This window comes from Polypterus senegalus, chromosome 15 (assembly GCF_016835505.1).
Source record: "Polypterus senegalus isolate Bchr_013 chromosome 15, ASM1683550v1, whole genome shotgun sequence".
In the NCBI taxonomy this organism is placed as follows: domain Eukaryota; kingdom Metazoa; phylum Chordata; class Cladistia; order Polypteriformes; family Polypteridae; genus Polypterus; species Polypterus senegalus.
Window position 1 is genome coordinate 40,639,746 of NC_053168.1, and position 22,379 is coordinate 40,662,124.

Genomic DNA, 22,379 nt, shown 5'->3' on the forward strand with positions numbered 1-22,379 from the left:
CCGCAGGAAAATAAGGCGTTAACTTGAAACAAGTGGCGCTTCTCCAGGAAATCAGGTACATGAGAATTGTCCGTTACTTACCAAACCTTTAGCTTTGTAGGAGTCACCAGAATGCCCTAAGAATTTCATAATTTATTTTATTTTGCTTCCTTTATAAAACTACATATTCTATCCTATTCCTTATGGACTTTCTTTCCAGTGAGGAACTGTGTAAATGGACAGCAAGCAAGCATTGACTAAATCCAGTGAAGAAACCAGACATTCTTCATGAAAATCTCATCAGTATAAAATAACAGCAAAGAGGCAGAATATCCCTAGAAGCCCATGTTCCTGGTTACTCTATAAAATGAGACTCCATTCCAGAAAATCTGATAAAAGTGAGACTTTTGAACCAAGCACAATAATTACATTCTAGAAAATTATTTCAAAAGAAAAATTTTATAGCATAAACATGGCCACAGAATGAAAGTGCATGCATTTTTTGAACTGTACACTAACACAACTGTAGCATAACATCAAAGGTAAACAGCACTGATTTGCAGGTGTCACTGCTTTAGACCAGTGAAAGGTTTTTGTACGCTTTGTCAAAAAGGGTACAGCAACTCCTATAAATAGCATAAGGAGTATATGAATCTGTATGCTGAGAGCCTACTGTGTAATCTGCTCTTTACTTACCCAGCACTGCCCTTAAGGAAGTTCATTTTAGCTACTGAAAACATCCTTTTACCAAAAGAGAAATCCATTGCTCAACACATTCTGTGATTTTCCTAAAGGGCATTAAACAATGAAGTACTGAAAGGCTGCTCTGAAAGAAATGTTGTGTGGTTAGATGCGGATGAAATGGAAGTGTTATAAAATTGGCTGTATTACATTATGTAACATATTAGATTGATTAACATGAATGTTATGATATGCTAATGAAAATCGTTAAAAAGTATAAAACCTGGCACAAGAAATGTCAGGAAAGTGACTTTTAAACTTCATCTGATAAATTATTTGCTTTCATGTACAGTATTTGTTGTCTTTATGTTTTGCTGGGATTATTGTTTATTGTAAATAATAAATGTCACTTTATTTTTGAGTCTCACTCAAATAATATTCTCTGGTTAAGGACCTTAGAGCTGTAACAGAGAACCTGATAAAAACTCAAGCCATTCAGCTTGCATTATAATCTTCTCCTATTGAGGATTTCTGATGATCTACTTCTAGTTGCTGACTCTGGAAAGTATGCCATCTTAATTCTTTTGAACCCGAGCACAGCGTTTGACACTGTTGATCACACTGTTTTTCTGGATCAGCTAAAAAATAGTGTTGTCATTCAGGCTACTGCACTAAAGTGGTTTGCCTGTTATTTGGAAAAAATAACATTTTCAGTTACAGTGGGAAATATTCACTCCTCCTCTACAACAATTGCGTGTGGAATACCTCAAGGCTCCATCTTAGCCCTACCCTTTTCTCCTTGTACATGTTCCTGTTTGGATACATTTTTCAGAAACACATTATGTAATATCACTGTTATGCAGATGACATACAGTTATACCTTCCAATTAAGCCTGGTCAAGGAGATGATCTGCAGCGTATTTCGAATTGTTTAAGGGACATTAAATGTTTTGGATATCACTGAATTTTCTTAAACTAAACCAAGACAAAACAGATTTTATCATATTTGGGAATCTGGACTCTGTGAGAGTTATAGCAAATGATTTGGGCTTGTTGTCAGCTAATGTACACAGCCATGTAAAAAATCTGAGAAAAAAGGGAGCATCACTCCTGTGCTTGCATCCTGGCACTGGCTGCCTGTTAAACACAGAGTTGAATTTAAGGTTTTGTTATTTATTTTTAAAGCTCTCTATGGTATAACTCCAACCTATATCTCTGACCTTGTCAGCCTGCACCCTACCTCTCGAGCACTGTGGTCCTCTGATCAGATGTTTTAACTGTTTAACGCTCTTGGTTAAGATTTAAAGGTGACTGGGCCTTCTCTGTAGCTGCACCAGGACTCTGAAATAGTCTTCCATATTTTATTTAGGCATCCCCCACATTAGATATTTTTAAGTCAAATTTAAAAACGTATTTATTTTCTCATGCTTTAAAGTTCCTTTAAAGACTATGTATTTACCGGACTGTTCTGTCTTGGTGTGTTTTGCATTTCTATCAATTGACTGTGTCTCTCTCCTTCTATTGCTTTCTTAATCTGTCATTTTATTCCTTTCAGAATGTGTCTTTTTTACTCTTCTCTTTTATTTTGTTTAAATGTTTGGTTTGTTTTAGTTGATTTTATTGTGCAGCAAATTGGTTGACACTTGTCTTTTAAATGTGTTATATAAATAAATAAATATGAAATAAAATGAAATATGTATGTGTAATAAATACAAACACATTTTCCACATTCCTATTTCTGGTAGTGTGGAGTCCACAGGTTTTCTCCTTGACTGTGTTGGTGTCCTCCTGTGACTGTCAACACTAAATTGCCCTGAAGTGCGTGTGCCGTGTGTGTACTGGCATCCTATCTCATTTTGGTTATTGCCAAATGCAATTACTAGGGCTGTCAGCTCACATTTAACTACTTACTCATGCTTTGAATATATTAATAAACTTTACCAAAACAAAAACCTGAAAATGTGTAACACTGTTAATTTCAGCTATGTGTTGCTCCACATACAGTGCTGTATTTTTTAGTTAAAATTTTACACATCACTACATATTTTTCATCACTTACCTTGCATAATCATTAGTGAGACAGGCAGCATTTTGCTTCTTGAAAATACAATCCACCACAAAATATTTTGTCATAGATTTTTCTAAACACTGCTCTTTTCCTGGATCAACCATTATATTGAGTAGAAGGCTATGATTACCTTATTTTATAATCCTTCTCCTCCACGCTAAAAGTATCTTTTTATATGCATTTCTACTCTCACTTAAACCTGGGTTTCCTGACTTATTGCTGTTTTTAACATTCATCCTATCAACGCATATGGTGTTTGTTTTCATTTCTCATCAACAGTAGCAGAAAAAGACTAAGTTATGTCTGATTGGCATTTTTTAAAGTTTCTTTGCCTTTAAAATCATGCTTCCACTGGGATCTATCACTAAAAAACAGAACGTTAATTTTCACTCATATGCAGATGACATTCAAATATACCTTTCTTTTAGACCAAGTGACGTTTCTCAGATGTTGCCCTTAATTACTGTAGATGTGTTAGTGAGTTAAAGGAGTGGATGGATAAGAACTACTCGTCTTTGAACACAGACAAAACAGAATTGTTAATTATTAGAGGGAATGACGCTGATCACAACAATATTTTGTCATTATTTAACTCAGTTGGAATCACCGTTAGTTTTACTGAATCTGCCCACAATCTAGGCGTTATCTTTGACTTTAGTACGTCATTTAAAGCACAGATTACAACACTGGCGAAAACATAATTTTCCATCTTATAAATAATAGAAAATTAAGTCATTTTCTAAATATGCAGAATACTGAGAAATTAATTCATGCATTTATTTCAAGTAGGATTGACTACTGCAATGCAGTGTTCACTGTCTGTTCAAATGTTTCTTTATACAGCCTTCAGTTAATTCAAAATGTTGCTGCAAGAATTATTACAAGAACAAGAATATATACGAACACATAACTTCAGTTCTTAAATCCTTACACTGGCTACTGGTTAAGTTTAGGGCAGATTTCAAAACCCTCCTTTTAACATATAAAGCCTTAAATGGCCAAGGCCCTGCTTACTTGTCTGAACTTATCATTACTTACAAACCAGAGTGCACAATTAAGATTTCAAGATGCTGGTTTGCTTATAATTCTAAGGATTGATAAAATAACAATGGGAGGTTGAACTTTTAGTTTCAGGGACCCAAAGGTGTGGAATGGTCTGCCTGATACTATAAGAGATGCAAATTCAGTCTCAGCTTTTAAATCCTGGCTAAAGACTCACTACTTCAGTTTAGCATACCCTGACTAGAGCTGCTGATTAGCTGTGCATACTGCAGCTCTGTGGTTAGTCATTAGTACTAAAATATAAGTAATATGATATTTATAATCTGTTACTAATGCTCGCCTATTCTGCTTCTCTTCTCGGTAGGGAAATCCGTGCCACTGATCTACTGCCAAGTTGTTTGCTTGTCTATGGAAAAGTCACCTCTGATAAAGGAGCACTGGAATCATTGGGTAGGGGGTCCTTTCATCAGATTGGCTGGCCTTGCATTGATTCAGCTCTGGAACTGCCAGTAGGGGGAGGTGGCTTGTTGGTCGAGGTCTCCTGGACTCTGAACAAATCTGTATCCTCACATGTGGTAGGTCTGTATTTAGTGAGTGATATAATCTATTCTTAATTTCACTTTCTAGTTTGTACTACTGTATTGTATTCCTGAAGTGGCACTGATTGATTGGCCATATACGAACTCTGTGAAGAGGATGAAGTGTATTCTGTTTTGTGTATTGTATCTACCCCAGCACATTAGGAATGTTCTTATTCATGTTACACACCTGAAACAGGAATGTGCTGTACATGTAGTATCAAAATGTTTAAATTAAATTTAAAAATCATACAAATATATATTTTTACATAAACCTTCAAATTTGAATTATTTAGTAATTTGATTATGCTCGTCAGGACAAGCTATGCCTCCCAGCAACTCTGAACTGGACAATTGTTTAATGAAAATGGGTGAATGAAATAGCAGATCTTGACAATTTACGTAATTTCTACAGCATGATTACCTTTAGAGTAACTTCTGACAGTCATTTAAACTTTGACTCTTGCATTTCATATGTTGTTACAACTTTTTTCTAACATTTTGAAAAATTAACATAGTTGTATTTTTATCTTTCCTTCTATGACAGCCAATCATAACATATAACTCAGTATCCAGACATTTCTCTGGTGCCGGAAGCAAGAGCAGACTACAACTGAATACATCCTTGCTCCACCTCATAACCTTATAGTGGCTTCTCTCTTCAGTATAATCTTCAGGAAACCATTATCTACACATAAATCACTACTGAGTACCACAGAGTATCTCAAAAACCTGCTTACACTGTAACAAGGTCATGAGGCATATGTGATGTTATAATGCTAGTTGGTTGCTGCAGTGTTTGCAAGCTTTAAAGTACTCAGGAACTATGCTCACTACAGATTGTATAGTCTAAACTATAAAAGGGTTTAACTGTCATTAAAGTATTAGTGGAGACGCAGTTTAAAGTTCATTCATCCATCCATCCTCTTCTGCTCATCCGCGATCGAGTCACAGGGGCAGCAGCTTGGGTAGAGATGCCCAGACTTCCCTCTCCCCAGCCACTTCTTCTAGCTCTTCCGGGGGAATCCCGAGGCGTTCCCTGGCCAGCCAGGAGACATAGTCCCTCCAGCGTGTCCTGGGTCTTCCCCGGGGCCTCCTCCTGGATGGACGTGCCCGGAACACCTCACCAGGGAGGCGTCCAGTAGGCATCCTGATCAGATGCCCGAGCCACCTCATCTGACTCCTCTCAATGTGGAGGAGCAGCGGCTCTACTCTGAGCTCCTCCCAGATGACTGAGCTTCTCACCCTATCTTTAAGGGAAAGCCCAGACACCCTGCAGAGGAAACTCATTTCAGCCACAATTATTTGCGATCTCGTTCTTTCGGTCACTACTCATAGCTCATGACCATAGGTGAGGGTAGGAACATGGACTGACTGGTAAATTGAGAGCTTTGCCTTAAGGCTCAGCTCCTTTTTCACCATAACAGACCGCTGCAGAGCCTGCACCACTGCGGACACGGCACCGATCCGCCTATCGATCTCACGCTCCATTCTTCTCTCACTCGTAAACTAGACCCTGAGATACTTGAACTCCTCCACTTGGGGCAGGATCTCACTCCAAACCCTGAGAGGGCACTCCACCCTTTTCCGGCTGAGGACCATGGTCTCGGATTTGGAGGTGCTGATTCCCATCCCAGCTGCTTCACACTCAGCTATGAATCGATCCAGAGAGAGCTGAAGATCACGCATGGCCTGATGAAGCAAACAGGACAACATCATCTGTAAAAAGCAGTGACCCAATCCTAAGTCCACCAAACTGGACCCCCTCAACATGCTGGCTGCGCCTAGAAATTCTGTCCATAAAAGTTATGAACAGAATCGGTGACAAAGGGCAGCCCTGGCATTGTCCAACTCTCACTGGAAACGGGTTCGACTTACTGCCGGCAATCAAGCTCTTACACCGGATGTACAGGGACCGAACAACCCTTTTCATGGGGTCCAGTACCCCATACTCCCAGAGCACCCCCAACAGGATTCCCCAAGGGACACGGTCGAACGCCTTTTCCATGTCCACAAAACACATTTACACTGGTTGGGCAAACTCCCATGCACCCTCCAGGACCCTGCTAAGGGTGTAGAGCTGGTCCACTGTTCCGCGACCAGGATGAAAACCACACTGTTCCTCCTGAATCCGAGGTTCGACTATTCGATAGACCCTCATCTCCAGGGCCCCTGAATAGACTTTTCCAGGGAGGCTGAGGAGTGTGATCCCTCCGTAGTTGGAAAACACCCTCCGGTCCCCCTTCTTAAAGAGGAGGACCACCACCCTGGTTTGCCAATCCAGAGGCACTGTCCCCAAAGTCCATGCGATGTTGCAGAGACGTGTCGACCAAGACAGTCCTACAACATCCATTTAAAGTTCATTTTTTTATTTTTAAATCAAATACAGCTGCTAATGTAGTAGGAGTGAGGCATCATTTAGGGTTAAGCAGGGAGGTTTGGCTGCTTAAGAGAAAGGTGGAGAGCTGTGCATTGGATGGTAACCTGGGAGCTATCATGCAGTTTGACTTCTAAAGGTGAGACTCAGACAAAGAAGAAGAGCGTAGAGGTGATTTTTCTTTTTTTTTCTTGGTATTTAGAACTAGGACATGGAGTCTCTGGTTATCCCTCCGGGCACTGAACCAGAACCATAAGTTAATGTGACTTCCCTGATTACAGTTCAAATATTTTGCTAAGGAGCTGGTGTTCTTCTGCAACATTGTACATAACAAGAGGTTAAAGTGAGGTGATGGAAATCTAGCTTTTCAAGGACAGATAGTAACTGTATAACGAAACTGTTATTAAGACTGATTTTTTTTTTTCTCTGATTTTATTATTTTTTATATTTGAATGTGTACATATGCCCTGTGTTGGGATAGTATGCGGTCCACAGTTGGTTTACTGTCCTTTTCATTAAATGGTCTTTGTTTAACAGTTACCAGGCTCTTTAAAAGACCAGCTTCCAAATAAAAATACACGGCAAAACAAATCTTCATAAAGACAGTAATTGTTCATTTATATTTTTTTTTATTCACAAGCACTACAGCAACACACTTTACAATAAGTAAAAAAAAAAATCAAAACTCCAAGACCTTCTACTCTTTAAATAATTAGTATCAGACGCCAGTCACTGCCTGGGTGTTACGTTAAATACACAAGTGAACAGACACATACTGTATTTTTAGACAGTTACACTGGAGACTTACTTACCAGGATTACAGTCAGTAAGGAGAGAACAAATAGATAGAAGAACCTTGGAAATGGTCAGTGCTGGACTCCAATTGTCCTTGAGAATATCCAAGCAGATCACACCCTGGCTGTTAATATTACAGTGGTAGATACGTGTTCGAAAAGTCACCTAGAGTATAAAATAAGAACAGAAATTATATTCATATGCTTTGTCATTGTCATTACATAACAAATATGACCATATGTATTTTCCTATATGACCAAATATTTTCCTATTTTGTGCTCACTAAATAATTACAATATACCAGTGGGGATCAACCATGGAGCAAACCAAAAGCCCCCACAAACTCTCCTCCGTCTTCCCTGGTACATATCAGGAGTCAAAGGACACTTAACTGCTGGATTTCTGGTGTGTGTTGTTGTAGTATGACTTGTGCACATATAATATAATTTTAAACTCTTTTCAAGTGGTGAATTTAAGAACCATTCTTGGAGTGCAGCATTGCAGTTTTATGAGCGTTCTAATTCCTTTAGGATCCCTCCAGTGGTTTTATTCCATTTACATGCCTGTATAAACCAAGCATAATTATTCCCTATATCATGGATACGCTCCAAATACCTCTAAACTTAGCTCTGCTGATTATTGCTTTCTAGGTTAGCACATTTTCAAATATAACAGCCAGCATTTTTTCCCTGACCTCCAATTTACAGTGTGGAAATTACACAGAGCATTGCAGATCAGTATGCAAGCCTTTAAACGAAGTCATGAAAATACCACAGATGAAAACAAATTTAATAGTGTTTCTAGCTCAGGTCTACTGTTATGATTACAATGAAAATACTGCTTTTTTGACCTTTAAATGAAATAATTTTACAAATAAAAAGCAAACTATAATAATAGAATACAATTTCTACCAAAATAGTATTTCAACTAACTAACTACTGTCAGCACACATTTATATCACGGATTGGTACCAATACTTTTATTTCACTATATTTTATAATACAGTATGAGGATATCTTCTGAAAACAGGGATAATTAACATTTTAGTACATCAGAGTTCATAACTTATCATTATTATGTTATCGACTTATATAGTCTAGTGATCTCAAATACTTAAGTCTCTTGTCTAAAATGCCTTTCCCAGAGTCCTGAAGCAAAAATAAAAGAGTATTTAAAAATCTTCATAATTTATCCAACGCATGGATGCTTGAATGATACACAGAATGACTGATCATGTGGTAGCAATGGTGCGCAGTAACCAACAATATTGCCTCAAACGTGTCAAAACATAAAATAATCATGTCCACAAAGTAAATGTTTATGCTTTGAAGAAGTTATTGTTATAATAATTAAAATATACTAACATAATGTTGAACACACAAAACAATTAAACTAAATACCAATGCCTAATACCTAAAACAGAATCAAGGTTAAAAATAAACACGTAAAAAGTCTTGACTCAGTAAATGCACCAAAATTTGTTTGTGATTTTTGAGAAACTTGTACACCGAATGTAGTGCAACACTATTTAAATACTCAAGTGGCACCACTTACTAACAACAACAAGGCTGCTGGTAAAAACTTATAGAACTGTGACATCCTTGACTGAAAACTATGAATGAGATGTTGACAAAGTAAATTAAAAAACCATAACAATTAAAAATGTTAACAGTGTTAAAATAGACATATCAACATAAAACAAGTGCAGAATACAGTTGAGGTTGCGCAAAAACCCTAAATCATGACAGTGGCTACAATAATATTTTCTTTTAATTTCCAAAGCCTAAAAAATATTGTCTGTATGTTATGTTGTAAACACTTGAGTCTGAGTGGATGTTACGTAGATAAAATAATTGTGACATGCTTTGTTCATTTGATGCACAATAGTTCTGTTTAAACTCATTACACTGTATTTTTAATAGTCTTTACACTTTTTTTCTTCTATGGTCAGTAAATATTAATAAAGACTTTTTATCTTCTTTCCCTGGAATCTCACCTGCTATTTAGTCGAATTCAGACATTTCAAATCATTAAAATACTATTTTTATCAGTGTAAAATATTAATATGACAATGCTTGCTAAATAAATGTTTCATATTAAGTTTTTTCTATTCTCCAATACTCTGAAAACCAAACTGAACCCTTGCATGCTTGTCTTAAACTTCTACAGAGCATTGGGTACAGGAATCTTTGTAGCACCGCATTTGTGTTACTCTATATACTGCAATGTAGAAGGAATGCATTTTGAGATGCAAGTATTAATAAACTGCATTGTTTCTAAATTCTCTGAGATGCTGCAGCATACATTATAGCAGTGCTACACAAATACCTTTTCTCAGTGATAAATCATCAAAAATATTGCAATACCCTACTGTATTGATTTTTTCCAGCACCTCTAATTGTTTATTGACATTACCATGATTAGTCATCTGTGTCTACACTGTGGCATTGCATCATGCACTGTATTGTTGATGCATTTTGTTAAAATGTACAATTTGTGGACCAGCATCTCCATCAACAAATACTTTATAGTACTATAAAATATCATGACTATAAAACTGAAGTGAACTGAACAAGAGTTAATTAAAATAAATTGTTTCATTAATTTCATTGACTTTGTTTTCCAAGTATTGGTAAGTGAATGCAAAGAGTTATAAGTTCAAATCCATAGTGGTTGGAAGAAAGTGAAAATATCTCTCTCTCTCTCTATATATATATAAAATAAAACACCTGTCTGTCTGTCCGCTTTTCATGAGAGAACTACTTAACGTTTTTGTTTTCTATAATTTGCTGGAACATTCTGGATTATTTTGCGACTTCTCTCATTGCGCTAAGTATAATCATTTGCTTGCAGGAGCGGTTTATTTGCGGTAATCTGAGAAAGAGGCTGTGTGCTGAGGGGAGAGGAAAGCATGATGTCAGGAGTGGGGAGCCAGGCAGGGCCCTCCTCACTCATGCGCCAGCCTCTGTTCTAATCACTGCACCTCTGGCCAAGTACTGGAGTGTACCTTGCATCTGTTTAGCTGGCAATACCTGTTTTGTTTATTGATTTTTAAAGTTTGTCCTGTTTCACTAGTACACAGGTGGAGCCGCGGGCAATGACTAGTATATTATATATATATTTATATATATATAAACATACTGTGGCAAGTTGCCGGGGCTGCGACCCGGCCAGGGCGCCTGGAAGGATCGGGAGGTGGCATGAACGTCCTCCGGGCCACGAAGGTGCAACCGCCCTGGATCAGAGGAGGACCACGGGAGAAGAACAAGGAGGCTTACGCCTTTTGTGACCCGTGGCCACCGCTAGGGGGCGCCCTGAGTCTCAGAGGGCCGGGACTGATTTACTTCCACCACACCTGGGAAGATGGAGGAGGACCCCTCCAGGGACGCCTGGAGTGCTTCCGAGTTGCGGAAGTGTCATCAGAGGGAGCACCTGAAGCACATCCGGGTGAGAATAAAAGGGCCCACCTTCCTACAGTCTGGGAGCTACAGTCGGGAGTGGGAGCGGGACAAGGCTCCCCTGGAGAGAGGAAAGGCGGTCCAAGGACAGAGAGAGAAGCCCGAAGGAGTGGTGATTGGTGTGAGGAGCACTGTGTGTTGTGTGGGGCTGTGTTGTGATGGAGGAGAAAATAAAGGTGCTTGTTGTAAAGATGCGGTGTCTGTCTGATGGTGTTCGGGCATTTCTCACAATACACACACACACAGAAAGTTTAAATCTCATTATAGAGAAAACCAAAGTAACAAAATTTTCAGAATAACAAATACTTTTTATAACCCGGACTAATGTTCATAGGACATCAAGTTAAACGAATCTCATTTTAACAAAATGTAAATCTGAGTATAACAAATGTTTTTGACCAAAAATGGTCACCGAAGATAATAATGCAATGTAAAAAATACTTAATGCCACCCATTTTTCACACCAAGTGTTGTGAAATTTCCAGTCTCGGACAGGCTTAGTGAGCATGTAGACGTGACACATAGCCGAATTCTGAGTCAGTGCTCCACCAATTGTCCGCGTGGGTAGTTGTGTTGTGTGCTGATACTGTACTACTGGAGTTTCATAGCACTTTTCAAAGTTTCAGCAAAAATAAGCAAAAAAAAAAAAAAGGTGAGAAAAATTAACAATCCTGGAAAAGTTGATTCCAGAATGAAAAATAAATTACATGCAAAAGCATTTTGCAATTGCAGCTGCATCTTCATCTAAGGTCTCATTTTCATTCTGTGTTCATGCCTGTATTTCTATTTAAAAAAAGTTACATATAAAGTCTCATTTTCAAATAAAATATTTTTTGCAGTTTGAGAAGCAGTTTTTTTATGCACGTATTGTCAAACTTGGGTTACAGAGTTGCACGAGTTACAGGAAGATGAGTCCAGGTTTTCAAGAAAAATACTGGTACTTTATTACCGTTTAGAGAAGGAAGGTACAGTCTCAAGACTTCATTAAGAACAGAAGCTGTTAAGAGCTGCGTCACAGGTAATCGTACTGCTTTAGCTGCCATCTTCAGGTTAGAAGAACACCAGCGGCTCAGAATCACACTGTGGCAGGCATGGTCTGCAGAAGACAGACCAGAAGGGTGTGAGGAAGAGCAGATCAAAGTTAAATGTTAAACACTGTGCGAATTTCCCATATTCATTGTAAAGAAATTTCTGTTATAACAAAATATTTTAATGGTCCGATGAGTTTTGTTATAAATGGATTCCACCTATATAAATATATATATATATATATATATATATATATATACACACACACACACGAGGGTTGTTCAAAAACGTTTTCGCACCTTTACATTTTCTTTGGAAATGGTGAAGGTGGGAGGAGTAGTAATTGGTTGTGTCTGAGAGTGTCATGTGACTAGTTCTGTCTGGCAAGCCAGCTACCCTTGCAATTTAGTATAAGAGTTGTCACCCTGTGGTGAAGATGGTTGTGAAACTTATAAATTGCACCAAAGAGGAACAGTGTTCTGTCATACGCTTTTTGTGGGCAGAAAGTGTGCCAGGAACACAAGTTCATCTCTGCATGTGTGCTCAGTATGGGGATAAAGTGCTCTCTCGTAGAGTAGTCTATGAGTGGATTGAAATGTTTGAAAATGGCCGCACTACTGTGATGGATGCAGAGTGCTCCGGACGTCCAGCTACAGCCATGACTACGAGGAGTGAAGAAAGAACCGTGATGTGAAAGCAGCGGTGGATCAGTGGCTACGCGCTCAATGAAAAACATTTTTTGCTGATGGCATTAAAAAATTTGGTACAACGCTGGGAAAATTTGATTACAAAGGAAGGTGACTATGTAGAAAAGTGATGTAATTTGTTTTTGAAATTCTTAATAAACAAAGTTAATAAAAGAACCAACACATTATATAAATCTAAGATAGAGACCATTTTTATTTTACATACAATGATACTCATTAGCATCTTTCAGTTACTTCTGCCTTTAATGCACATCAGGAGAATTTTTTTCACTGCAATTTACAGATATGCAGAAGTATATCCTCAGATGAAGCCTGTCTTAGTGTGATGACCGAGTAAACATCTCTGACGATTCCACTTTCTGAATATTACAGCAACAGTTTGCAAAATACAGAAGAAAATTAAAAAGGTAGTTTTGTGGTGTGCCTTTTTTGAGTACGTGTGGCTAAGTGTGTCCTAACCAGTGCTGGTACCTGCCCTGTAACGAGGCTCCCTTAAGAAGCTCCAGTGTCATATGACCCCATGATTGCAATGACACTAGGAAATGGATAGAGGTTAGCCAGTAGAACATATAGTTAAACTAAACGAGAACTACAGCTAAACACTGGAACTGTTTACAGTGAAAAACTACCTCCATTATGGCTGTCCAGAGTTCCACTCTTTCAGTTGTTCTTTACAGCTTAATGCATCTGTGTAATAAGGGCTTGGCAGCAGGCTGATTGTCTTACTGTAAGACTAAGCCAAGTATTACAATGATTCATTTGAAAAGATAATGTAGAAGGGATAGAGTTTATACAAAGCCATATGTCAAGAAAAGCTACTGATTATTAACCAGGATTTATTTATAATTGTTATATTTAATAGCATACTCATAAACCATCTATCCATTTTCTAAATCCTCCTCAGTTCAATTGTATGGTAGTGGAGGTGGGGCTGGAGCCTCTCCTAGCTGCACAGGGCACAAGAAAGGCTCTTTAAGGGGTGCCAATCCACCATAGAGAACACACATCCACACATTTCTGCTAATTTCTTAATGTTGAAGAAATAATCAATAGAAAGGAACAGAACACAAATATATTCTCTTAAGAGAAATACAATTTGTGAAAAACCATCTGTGTCAGCAACAGCTGAAGCTTAGGGTGATTGTCCCAGGGTGACTTAAGTACAATTATGTTCAGTTTGAGAAATATTAAATAATGCCAGCATTATGAATAAATACATTTTGTTTGTATTAATGTAACACAACCTGTTGTAAGGATATAATTAGCATAAATGTTTGTAGAGAATAATCCTGAGGCATTTTTTGAGTTTTCCTTAACCTGTTGAGCTGCCATATAAATTAATAAATATAGGAAGGTGCTCTAATTAAACATTTCACCTCTACCCATAATAATGTAAAGTACTGTTACATAAACATGAATCTAACAAGCCCATAATGCGTACATGAAGCATAAAAACAACTTAATTTAGTGACATATGTTACTTAGGATAAGCACAGATGGAATGGGCATTCTGATGTGAACTGCTACATCGAGAAATTGTGAGTTATACCATTTGATGAGAGTTTAATCTTTTAATATTACTTAAAATATACTCTTAACCAATTCATTTATGTATTTCTCATTTCCGGTAAATTCGAATTTTAATATGGTTCCTCAAAGAAAAAGCATAGGCGTGATAATAAAAAATGAGAAACCACATTAGTGAGAGAATTCCTCAAAAAACAAGCGTGGGTGCAGCTAGGAGACGTGTACTTCATGGCAGAGGAGGGTTCCTAGGGGAGCCCTGCATACAATGTATAAAAGATTTTGTTAACATACTTGTGGATAGGTCACTGATATGAATATAGGTGTACTTTTAGGAAGAAAAATCGAACATGCAAATTGTACAGAAGCTTTTATTTTTGGTGTAACTTTTGTAAGTCTCCACAGTTCCAGTGCAATAGCCCTTGAAAATGTTCTGGTGTATGGTGGTGAAAGCAATCTTTTCCAATATCCTTTTTCACTTTTTCTTTGTCCATTTATTCTACAAAGTCTTTGATAAAACTCTAACATGCAAAAACAAACAAATAAATAAATAAATAAATAACAGTGTCTATTAACCCTATCTGAAGCAAGTAACTAGTCATTTTGTAGAATTTCCAATTTTCCAGCACAGGGCACAAGGCAGGACACAGCCCTGGACATGGAGCCAGTCCACTATAGGACCCACTCATGCACACATCTATATTGACAATTTGGGATTGCCAGTTCACTGAACCTGTGGTGAATGAGGAAAACTGGAGTACGAACAGGAACAGGCAATTAGATGACTTGCCAGTTACACGTGGACACCAACCAGCCATAAGTGCAATATTATTCAGCAGTTTTAAGTCACAATAAGTTTCACCGATTCTTAAATGCTAATTTCATTTTAACTACACTGTAACAATAACAATTAAAAAATATGAAAGTCAGGCTTTTAAGTTCTTTACTATATATAAAGTATATGTTTGGTATACACAGACACATGCCTCTATTTTATTTGCAATGCTTACCCAAACCTATTCTTATTATTGGTCTTAGGCAATGATAGATACTGACACAGACAGAAAAATGTGGACGGGTGATAGAAATAAAGACTTTACATTTTCAGAAAATATATTCATATTATATGTCTATTTATTCTTTACTTATTTAAGTGCAGAATAAGAAATGGCCCAGTTAGTGTACTCTCTGACCTAAACATCTTGGAGCTGTGGAAGGAAGCCAAAGTGAGCATGCAACATTCAATCAGACTTCTGATTAACTTCATGTTAATACATTTGTTAATGTTAGATAGATAGATAGATAGATAGATAGATAGATAGTGTATTAATCCCATGGGGAAATTCACATTACCTACAGGAAGAGCTTTGAGTAGTTGGTAAAAGACCACAGACATACTTAAAGTACATAAGTTTGACTACTGGGCAAACAAACTGACAGAGGCACAACATCCATATCCATTCATGCAGCACTAATCTATCTGGATGAAAATAACACTTAACAGGAGAATGCTAGGAATGGACCTTCAATCAGATTTCAACACTATCATACTCCTGAAGATGGTAGAGAAGCTCCAGGCTCTTGGGTTTAACACTACTCAGTGTAACTGGATCCATATCTTCCTGACGGGTTGAGCTTAGACTGTCAAGTACTCTCAGTGGTGTACACTCATATTGTGTGCTCAGTCCATTACAAAACATGGCATAAAGTCCATGTATCACTATGGTTGCTGAGGCAGAAGAATAGTGAGTTAGATTAACCAGTTATGATGAGGCATTCTATAAGGAGGAGTTTGAACTTCTCAATGAATGGAGCAATAACAACAGAAACTGAATAAGGACTTCTGGAGACTTCTGGAGGGTCATACACCAACTGATATTTATGGCGTTGTGATCAGAGCAGATACATTGGGAAGTAATGTACATTTCAGCGGTTTGTAAAATATGTAATGCAGTTGACCATTGCTTATTTTACACTCATGCAAGCAATGGGATATTTTCCATAAACACTAATCCTGTGATCACTGTAGAAATATGCCACATTGTTTCTGAACTAAACAAGAGAGGCCCACTGAATTAACAAGCTAATTAATAGGGCAGTCTTAGTTATGGGACACACTCTGGAGCCCCTGGAGGGAATAGCAAAGGAGAGAATTAAAACAAAACTGAATGCCATTATGAACAATGCTGCACATCCTCTCTTTGACACACTAACACTGAGGACTTTCAACCAAACTAATCATTCAACAGATGTGTGTCAAGAAATGCGACTGGGGTTCCTTTACACCAACAGCAATATACTTCCACAGTGCCTCAGTGTGAATGGGACTGTGACTGATAAGTCAGAAGTTTTCTTTCCATTTAATGTTCTTCAGTTGTTGTCATTCTGGTGTGTGTTCAGACCACAGTGTATATATTTATTTGAACAGCTTTTTTTTAAAAAAAAAAAAAACCAACAAATTCTATCTATCTATCTATACATTCTTTAATTTATTACTGAGAAAAACTTCAAGCAGTCCATCCTGTAGATTACTGTCTTTTTGCTCCAGACTTCCGCTACTGGTGCAGTTTTCGCATGGCACACAATGAGCGTAGTTTACAATCTAAAGCTAAGACAGCCTGACTGTGAATCTTTAATCAAGGAAAGCATGTCCATAGCCTAAGAGATGAGAAATGGAGAGCTCGCCATAAAGCAGCAGATTTACATTTTGAGCAGCGGAGCTGCCAATAAACATTGGTAAATCTCAGGGAGATTTAACAGGAGACGTCTAACTCTCTCTTTGATGGCTGTTTCAATGGCAACCTTATTAAATTTATGAAGACCCAACCATTTGCCATCCAGCTTACTACTATTAGACCTTCAATACTATACTTTGAGAGGGCTGCATTAAGATCTTACATTTATCAAACATAAAAAATAAAAAAATATATTTAAATTTACTGTAGACAGAGAGATTGATGACTTATTATTGATTACCTTAAGGATTGTTGTGAACACTGTTCATATTCTGTTTTGAGCAATATTTTGCCAATGTTTATCGTTACAACAATGACATCTTCTCACCACTATTTTGTATACATTATTGTTATTCCCAGTACTATTTTTCAATTTTTTTGTTTGTGGCCATGTCTATTTCCAGTCATGTGGTATGCTGTTGAAGATGGCACCATGGAATGCTTTGCGTCCCACCTTTGTGATTTTCGAAAACATCAATTGTTTGTGTGCCTAGAACTTTTTTTTGACTTTGGGAAACCATTATAGTTAAACAGATTCCAACTTTCCTTTTGACTGCTTATTTTACTTTAGCATTTTGGATGAGTAACCAGCATTTTTTTCTGTAGTTAACAAATCTGAGCCTGGTTTTAAACTTTATTTAACCCTGCTCCTTCTGACAATTCCTCTCCTGGTCCTTTGTTTTATCACTCAATTCTAGTAACCATTAAGTTTTACGGAGTGTTTCACAACATGGCTCATTTATATCACTAGCTAATACATACTGGATGCTAATGTATATACTGTCACAAGCGTTAGCAGGGCCCATCGTCTTTGGGATCCATCATTAAAGGGCACACAAGGCAAGGAGTTAAGAGTTACAGAGCTGCTTAACTATTCCTATCTTCCATCCTCATGCAAGAAGACCTCAGCAAAGCGGCCACGTGACCCAATCTGAGCCTCCACTATTTAAATGGCACACAGTCAGGAAGTCAATGTAAGCAATCGGCGACACACATGGCTGATGTTCCTGACTGTACAGATTCCTTGCACCAGCACCATTAAACAGAGCAGCCCGTCTTGACATTGTCTCTCTCTCTCTTATCTACTAGATTACAATTGTTAATTAAATTATCTATGCTAGACCATGTATAAAGCATACTGAAATTAAAATTACATTTTATTTACAAAATTTTAAATAGCCATCTTAAGAAAATATTTTTTACTTTTAACATAGCTTGCGATTTATTTTTGAACAGTTTTCTTTTTCTACAGTGACTCCTAGCCATCACAAAATAGTCACAATTAGAAAAATTCAATCTAGAAAACTGCAATTTAATTTCCACCTCACAAACTGTCCTATTATTATATCCAAATGCTAAGAGTTCTCCAGAAAATAGAAAACTGACAAGCTTACAACATGATGTGACACATGTGCCCTAATTCCCTTTCAGAAGCATGCCAACTTTCAACTCCAGTGAATGATCTAGTCCTTAGGCTGTAACTCTGCAAGCAGGTGGCATCTATGGTTTCATGCTTTTGGGAAAACGCTCTTCACACCCTTTTGTAGACTGAACCTTAGAACAAGGCGACAACAGACAGGATGCTGCCATCTGTTTGGAAGGTGTTGCTTGGCTAATAGTTCAGATTTGCTGACAGGTGTTTTGAAAAAGAAGGCCACGGTTTTCTTCACACTCTGCAAATTCGTAATTCTCCAAAGATACGTTGACAGTTAGATTTGTTTTAAGACTTAACAAAATACAGAATGCAAAATTTAACAGAGTAAGACAATTTTATACATGCATGAAATGAAACAAGTATGGAGTCATGTTAACAGCACCCACAATTAATTTAAATTTAAAACAGGGTGACTTGGATTTAAATATCTTTTTCACATTTTTATCCAATCATAAATTATACATTCTATTAGTTACAAAACCCTTAACTAAATTAATGTTAATTTCAAATGCAATGCTTTACTAGTTTAGTTGCATACAGAGTACTAAGTTTAAAGGGGCTCCACTAAAAGGTACATTTTCAAATGACAGATCTCTGAAGTATTTATCTCTAATATAAACTGTACACATTGTTTGTCTCTTTACTTTAGTGTGGTGAACATATTAGAATGGTACTGAAAGCCTCATACCACAAGAATATGAAATCACCAGAAAATAAAAGACATATTTGTCACATGGCCATCTTTAAAGCAAGCGAGTCTAGAGCTCAAATGATTAAAGTTAATTTTTTCAAAAACAATTTTTATATGAGTCTGTCTGCATTAATCTTCAGTTTTCCGGTTTGAACGAGTCTCCTTGGTGTGATTCTACCCAACTGGTGACAGTTCAATTTTTCTTTTTTTACGACCCAACAAACAGATTTTACAGAGTCATTAACATGAACCGTAAAACTACTTTAAGCTGACATTACCTGCTTCCTGTGGATGAACTGTTTAGATATTTAGAACTGACAGACACTTATTAAGAGCAGCTAACAGATAAATGATTTGGATTAACTGTGAATGATACAAAAAACACGCTGTTACAATGGATTCAGACCCCATTACTATCTGCACACTTTATTGTGCTGTACAGTCAATTTTACATGGATAAATTTGCCATTTTGCCCATCAATCTATAGCCAATAATCCATAATTACAAAGGGAACACATGTTTTCATAAAATTTATTAAAAATCAAAAACTGAAATCTCTCATTCATAAAAGTATCCAGACCCTTTACTGTGACACTCCAGGTTGTGCTCAGGTGTATCCTGCTTGCTTTAATTATTATTGAAATATGTCACAAACATGACTGAACTCCAGCTGTGACAAACTGAAGTGACTGGACATCATTTAGAAAGGCACATACCTGCGTATAGAAGGTCCAACAATTCACACTGCATGTCAGGACAAAAAACAAGGCATGGAATCCAAGGAACTACCTAAAGACCTCCACAATCATATTGTGGTGTGGCATAAATCTGGGAAGGGTATAAAACCATTTCTAAAGCTTTAACCATTCCCACGGTGGTCTCAATAATTATAAAATGTAAGAAGATTGGAACCATCAGGACTCTTCCTTCAGTTGGCCATACAGCCTAACTGAATAACCAGGGAGGAAGGACCTTGGTCAGGGAGGTGACCAGGAACCCAATGGTCACTTTAACACTGGTCAACATGGTCACTCTAAGTTCTCTACTGAGATGGAAAAACCTGTTGGATGGGTGACCATCTCAGCAACACTCCAACCACCAGGCATTTATGGTAGAGTCACTAAATGGAAGCCACTCTCAAATCTGCTTGGAGTCCAATTAAAGGACTAAGAGAGGACAAGAAAATGATTTTCTGGTCTGATGAGACAAGAACTCAAGAACTCTTTTGGCAGAACTCCAAACACTATGTCTGGTAGGACAGGTACTGCTCATCACCTGCCTAATACCATCCCTAGAGTGAAGCATGGCGGTGGCAGCATCAGCTGTAGGGACTGGGAGACTGGTCAGTATTGAAGGTACAGAAAACCTGGGGCGATGCTTCGCCTTTCAGCATGACAATGGCCCGAAGGATACAGCCAAGACAATGCTGGAATGGCTTTGGGGTAAGTCTGTGACTGTCCTTGAGTGGCCCAGCCAAAGCCCAGACTTTGGTGGAGAGAGCTGAAGGTGACAGTTCACAGACACTTTGATCCAATCTAACAGACCTCTTGCATGTAGCTTTGCTGTAAATTTTGGAAGTTTAAAAATTTGTATGTCATATGTTATATTGTGTAAATGTTATAATTATGTAACACAATCATGCTCTAATTCAAGTATGGGGAACTGAACATTAAATTCTTGCTGACAATGAGCTTTCTTTGAAAGTCAACCAGTTCTCTTCTCCTCATCATCTTAAGTAAAATCATCTTTTACTGGACTCTAGAATGGATTAATAGGTTATCCCCCTACAGTACAACTACTGATAAGTGGACAGCTGCCCCTTGGTGTGTGGGAGTCTGGATGGCTGTGGTCCAGTGATTTTCTTTTCCTTGCTTTACTCCTAGGGCTGTGTGAAGATTTATTCAATGAGTTTAGGTTTACGTTCCATTATAGGGTGTGTGCGGTTATTATTGTCACACTGCACTGAAATTTACTTTTATGTGCTCATCAGCAACAGGTTGGAACTCTCCTGTGCCATCATAAATGAGTAGAATTACCTTACCTTAAAACATTTCTCTTCTTTACCTTAAACAACTACCTTACCTTGTAACTCTCTGAGTTAATATTAACAATATTAAATTTCATTAAAGATGCCTCCAGTTATTTAATAGGCATTAGATGTGTTTGTTATCTCACTGTGTTTATTTCTAATGAACATTTGGTCACATTTATTTGGTTTCTGCACCAATACTTCTTCCTGCTGAATCATGGAGGTCTGATCCAACAGTGATATGAGAGAGTTCTGGGCAGCAAGCAGTCTAACACTGGACTAACATGATCATGACAATGAGAACAATACAAAAACATGTCAACTCGGACATTACAATTGTTTTCCCTTTGACTACACATCACATGATCCTATTGTTAGTTGTCAAAAGAAATATACAAATGTGTAATGTACACAGTACTGTACACAGATGCCCACCTCACAGAAACTCCTCAAAAAAGGGAAAAGAACAAAACTTGAATGCTTAACTTAAATGAATTCAACCTGCGTTAAAACAAATGAGCACAATAAAAAATAGTTACTTATTCACGAAAAGTATAAAAAAAAATGTAAAAAAATTGGAAAATAATAAATGTATTTGGGTCTGCACACTGTGATTTGTATTTGCGTTTCCAAAAAATGTGTCCATGCATGTTTGTTTTTTTATGTCCATCCATCTCCATCATTAAAGGCCTTTTAGCAAACACAGCCTTGGCCATCACTATCTCTGGCTAAATCCTTGTGACAGTTGAGATACACTTTTCCATCAGAATGCTAAATGCTCAAGGCTTACCATTTTCATGATACAGTATATCTAGGTTACCCTAGAGTTCATCTTGTTCTCTTATTTACATTTAACTCAAATCAATAAATGCATTTGATAAAAATGTACCTTGTTAAGTATCATCATCACATCACATGTTTTTTCTTTAGATGCGACAGGAAACAATGAGAAGGGCGGACACATTTTTAAAAAGAGCAAATAAAGCATTCCACATATTAGAGGATGCTTTTTAGGTTGATGCCTTTGGCTGTCTGAGCTAATTTCACTGTCATAAACTTGTACCCTTCACACCCTGTTATATTAATTAGGGCCCATTCACACCTAAGCGTTTTTCATAGCTAGACCAGAACGCTCCTAAACAGTTATTTGCCACTGTTTTTAATGACACTATTCACCCCTAAGCGTTTTGGCAGCGAGCAGTTATGAAACCTCCTGCATGAAGCTTAAAGCTAAATGTGTTCAGCCAAATACTTGTTTTGTTGAAATCAATGGTAATAACACTAATAAAA

At 37.5% G+C, this 22,379-nt stretch overlaps 1 protein-coding gene across 1 annotated transcript in view; it reads right to left on the reverse strand.

Annotated features, from left to right (window-relative positions):
- The window catches only part of ube2e2 (ubiquitin-conjugating enzyme E2E 2), a 424,382-nt gene that overhangs the window by 20,904 nt on the left and 381,099 nt on the right, over window positions 1-22,379 (reverse strand). Inside the window, exon 5 of the mRNA XM_039736653.1 lies at window positions 7,498-7,645. Within this exon, the coding sequence (XP_039592587.1) occupies window positions 7,498-7,645 (148 nt within the window). The remainder of the gene's footprint in view (window positions 1-7,497; window positions 7,646-22,379) is intronic.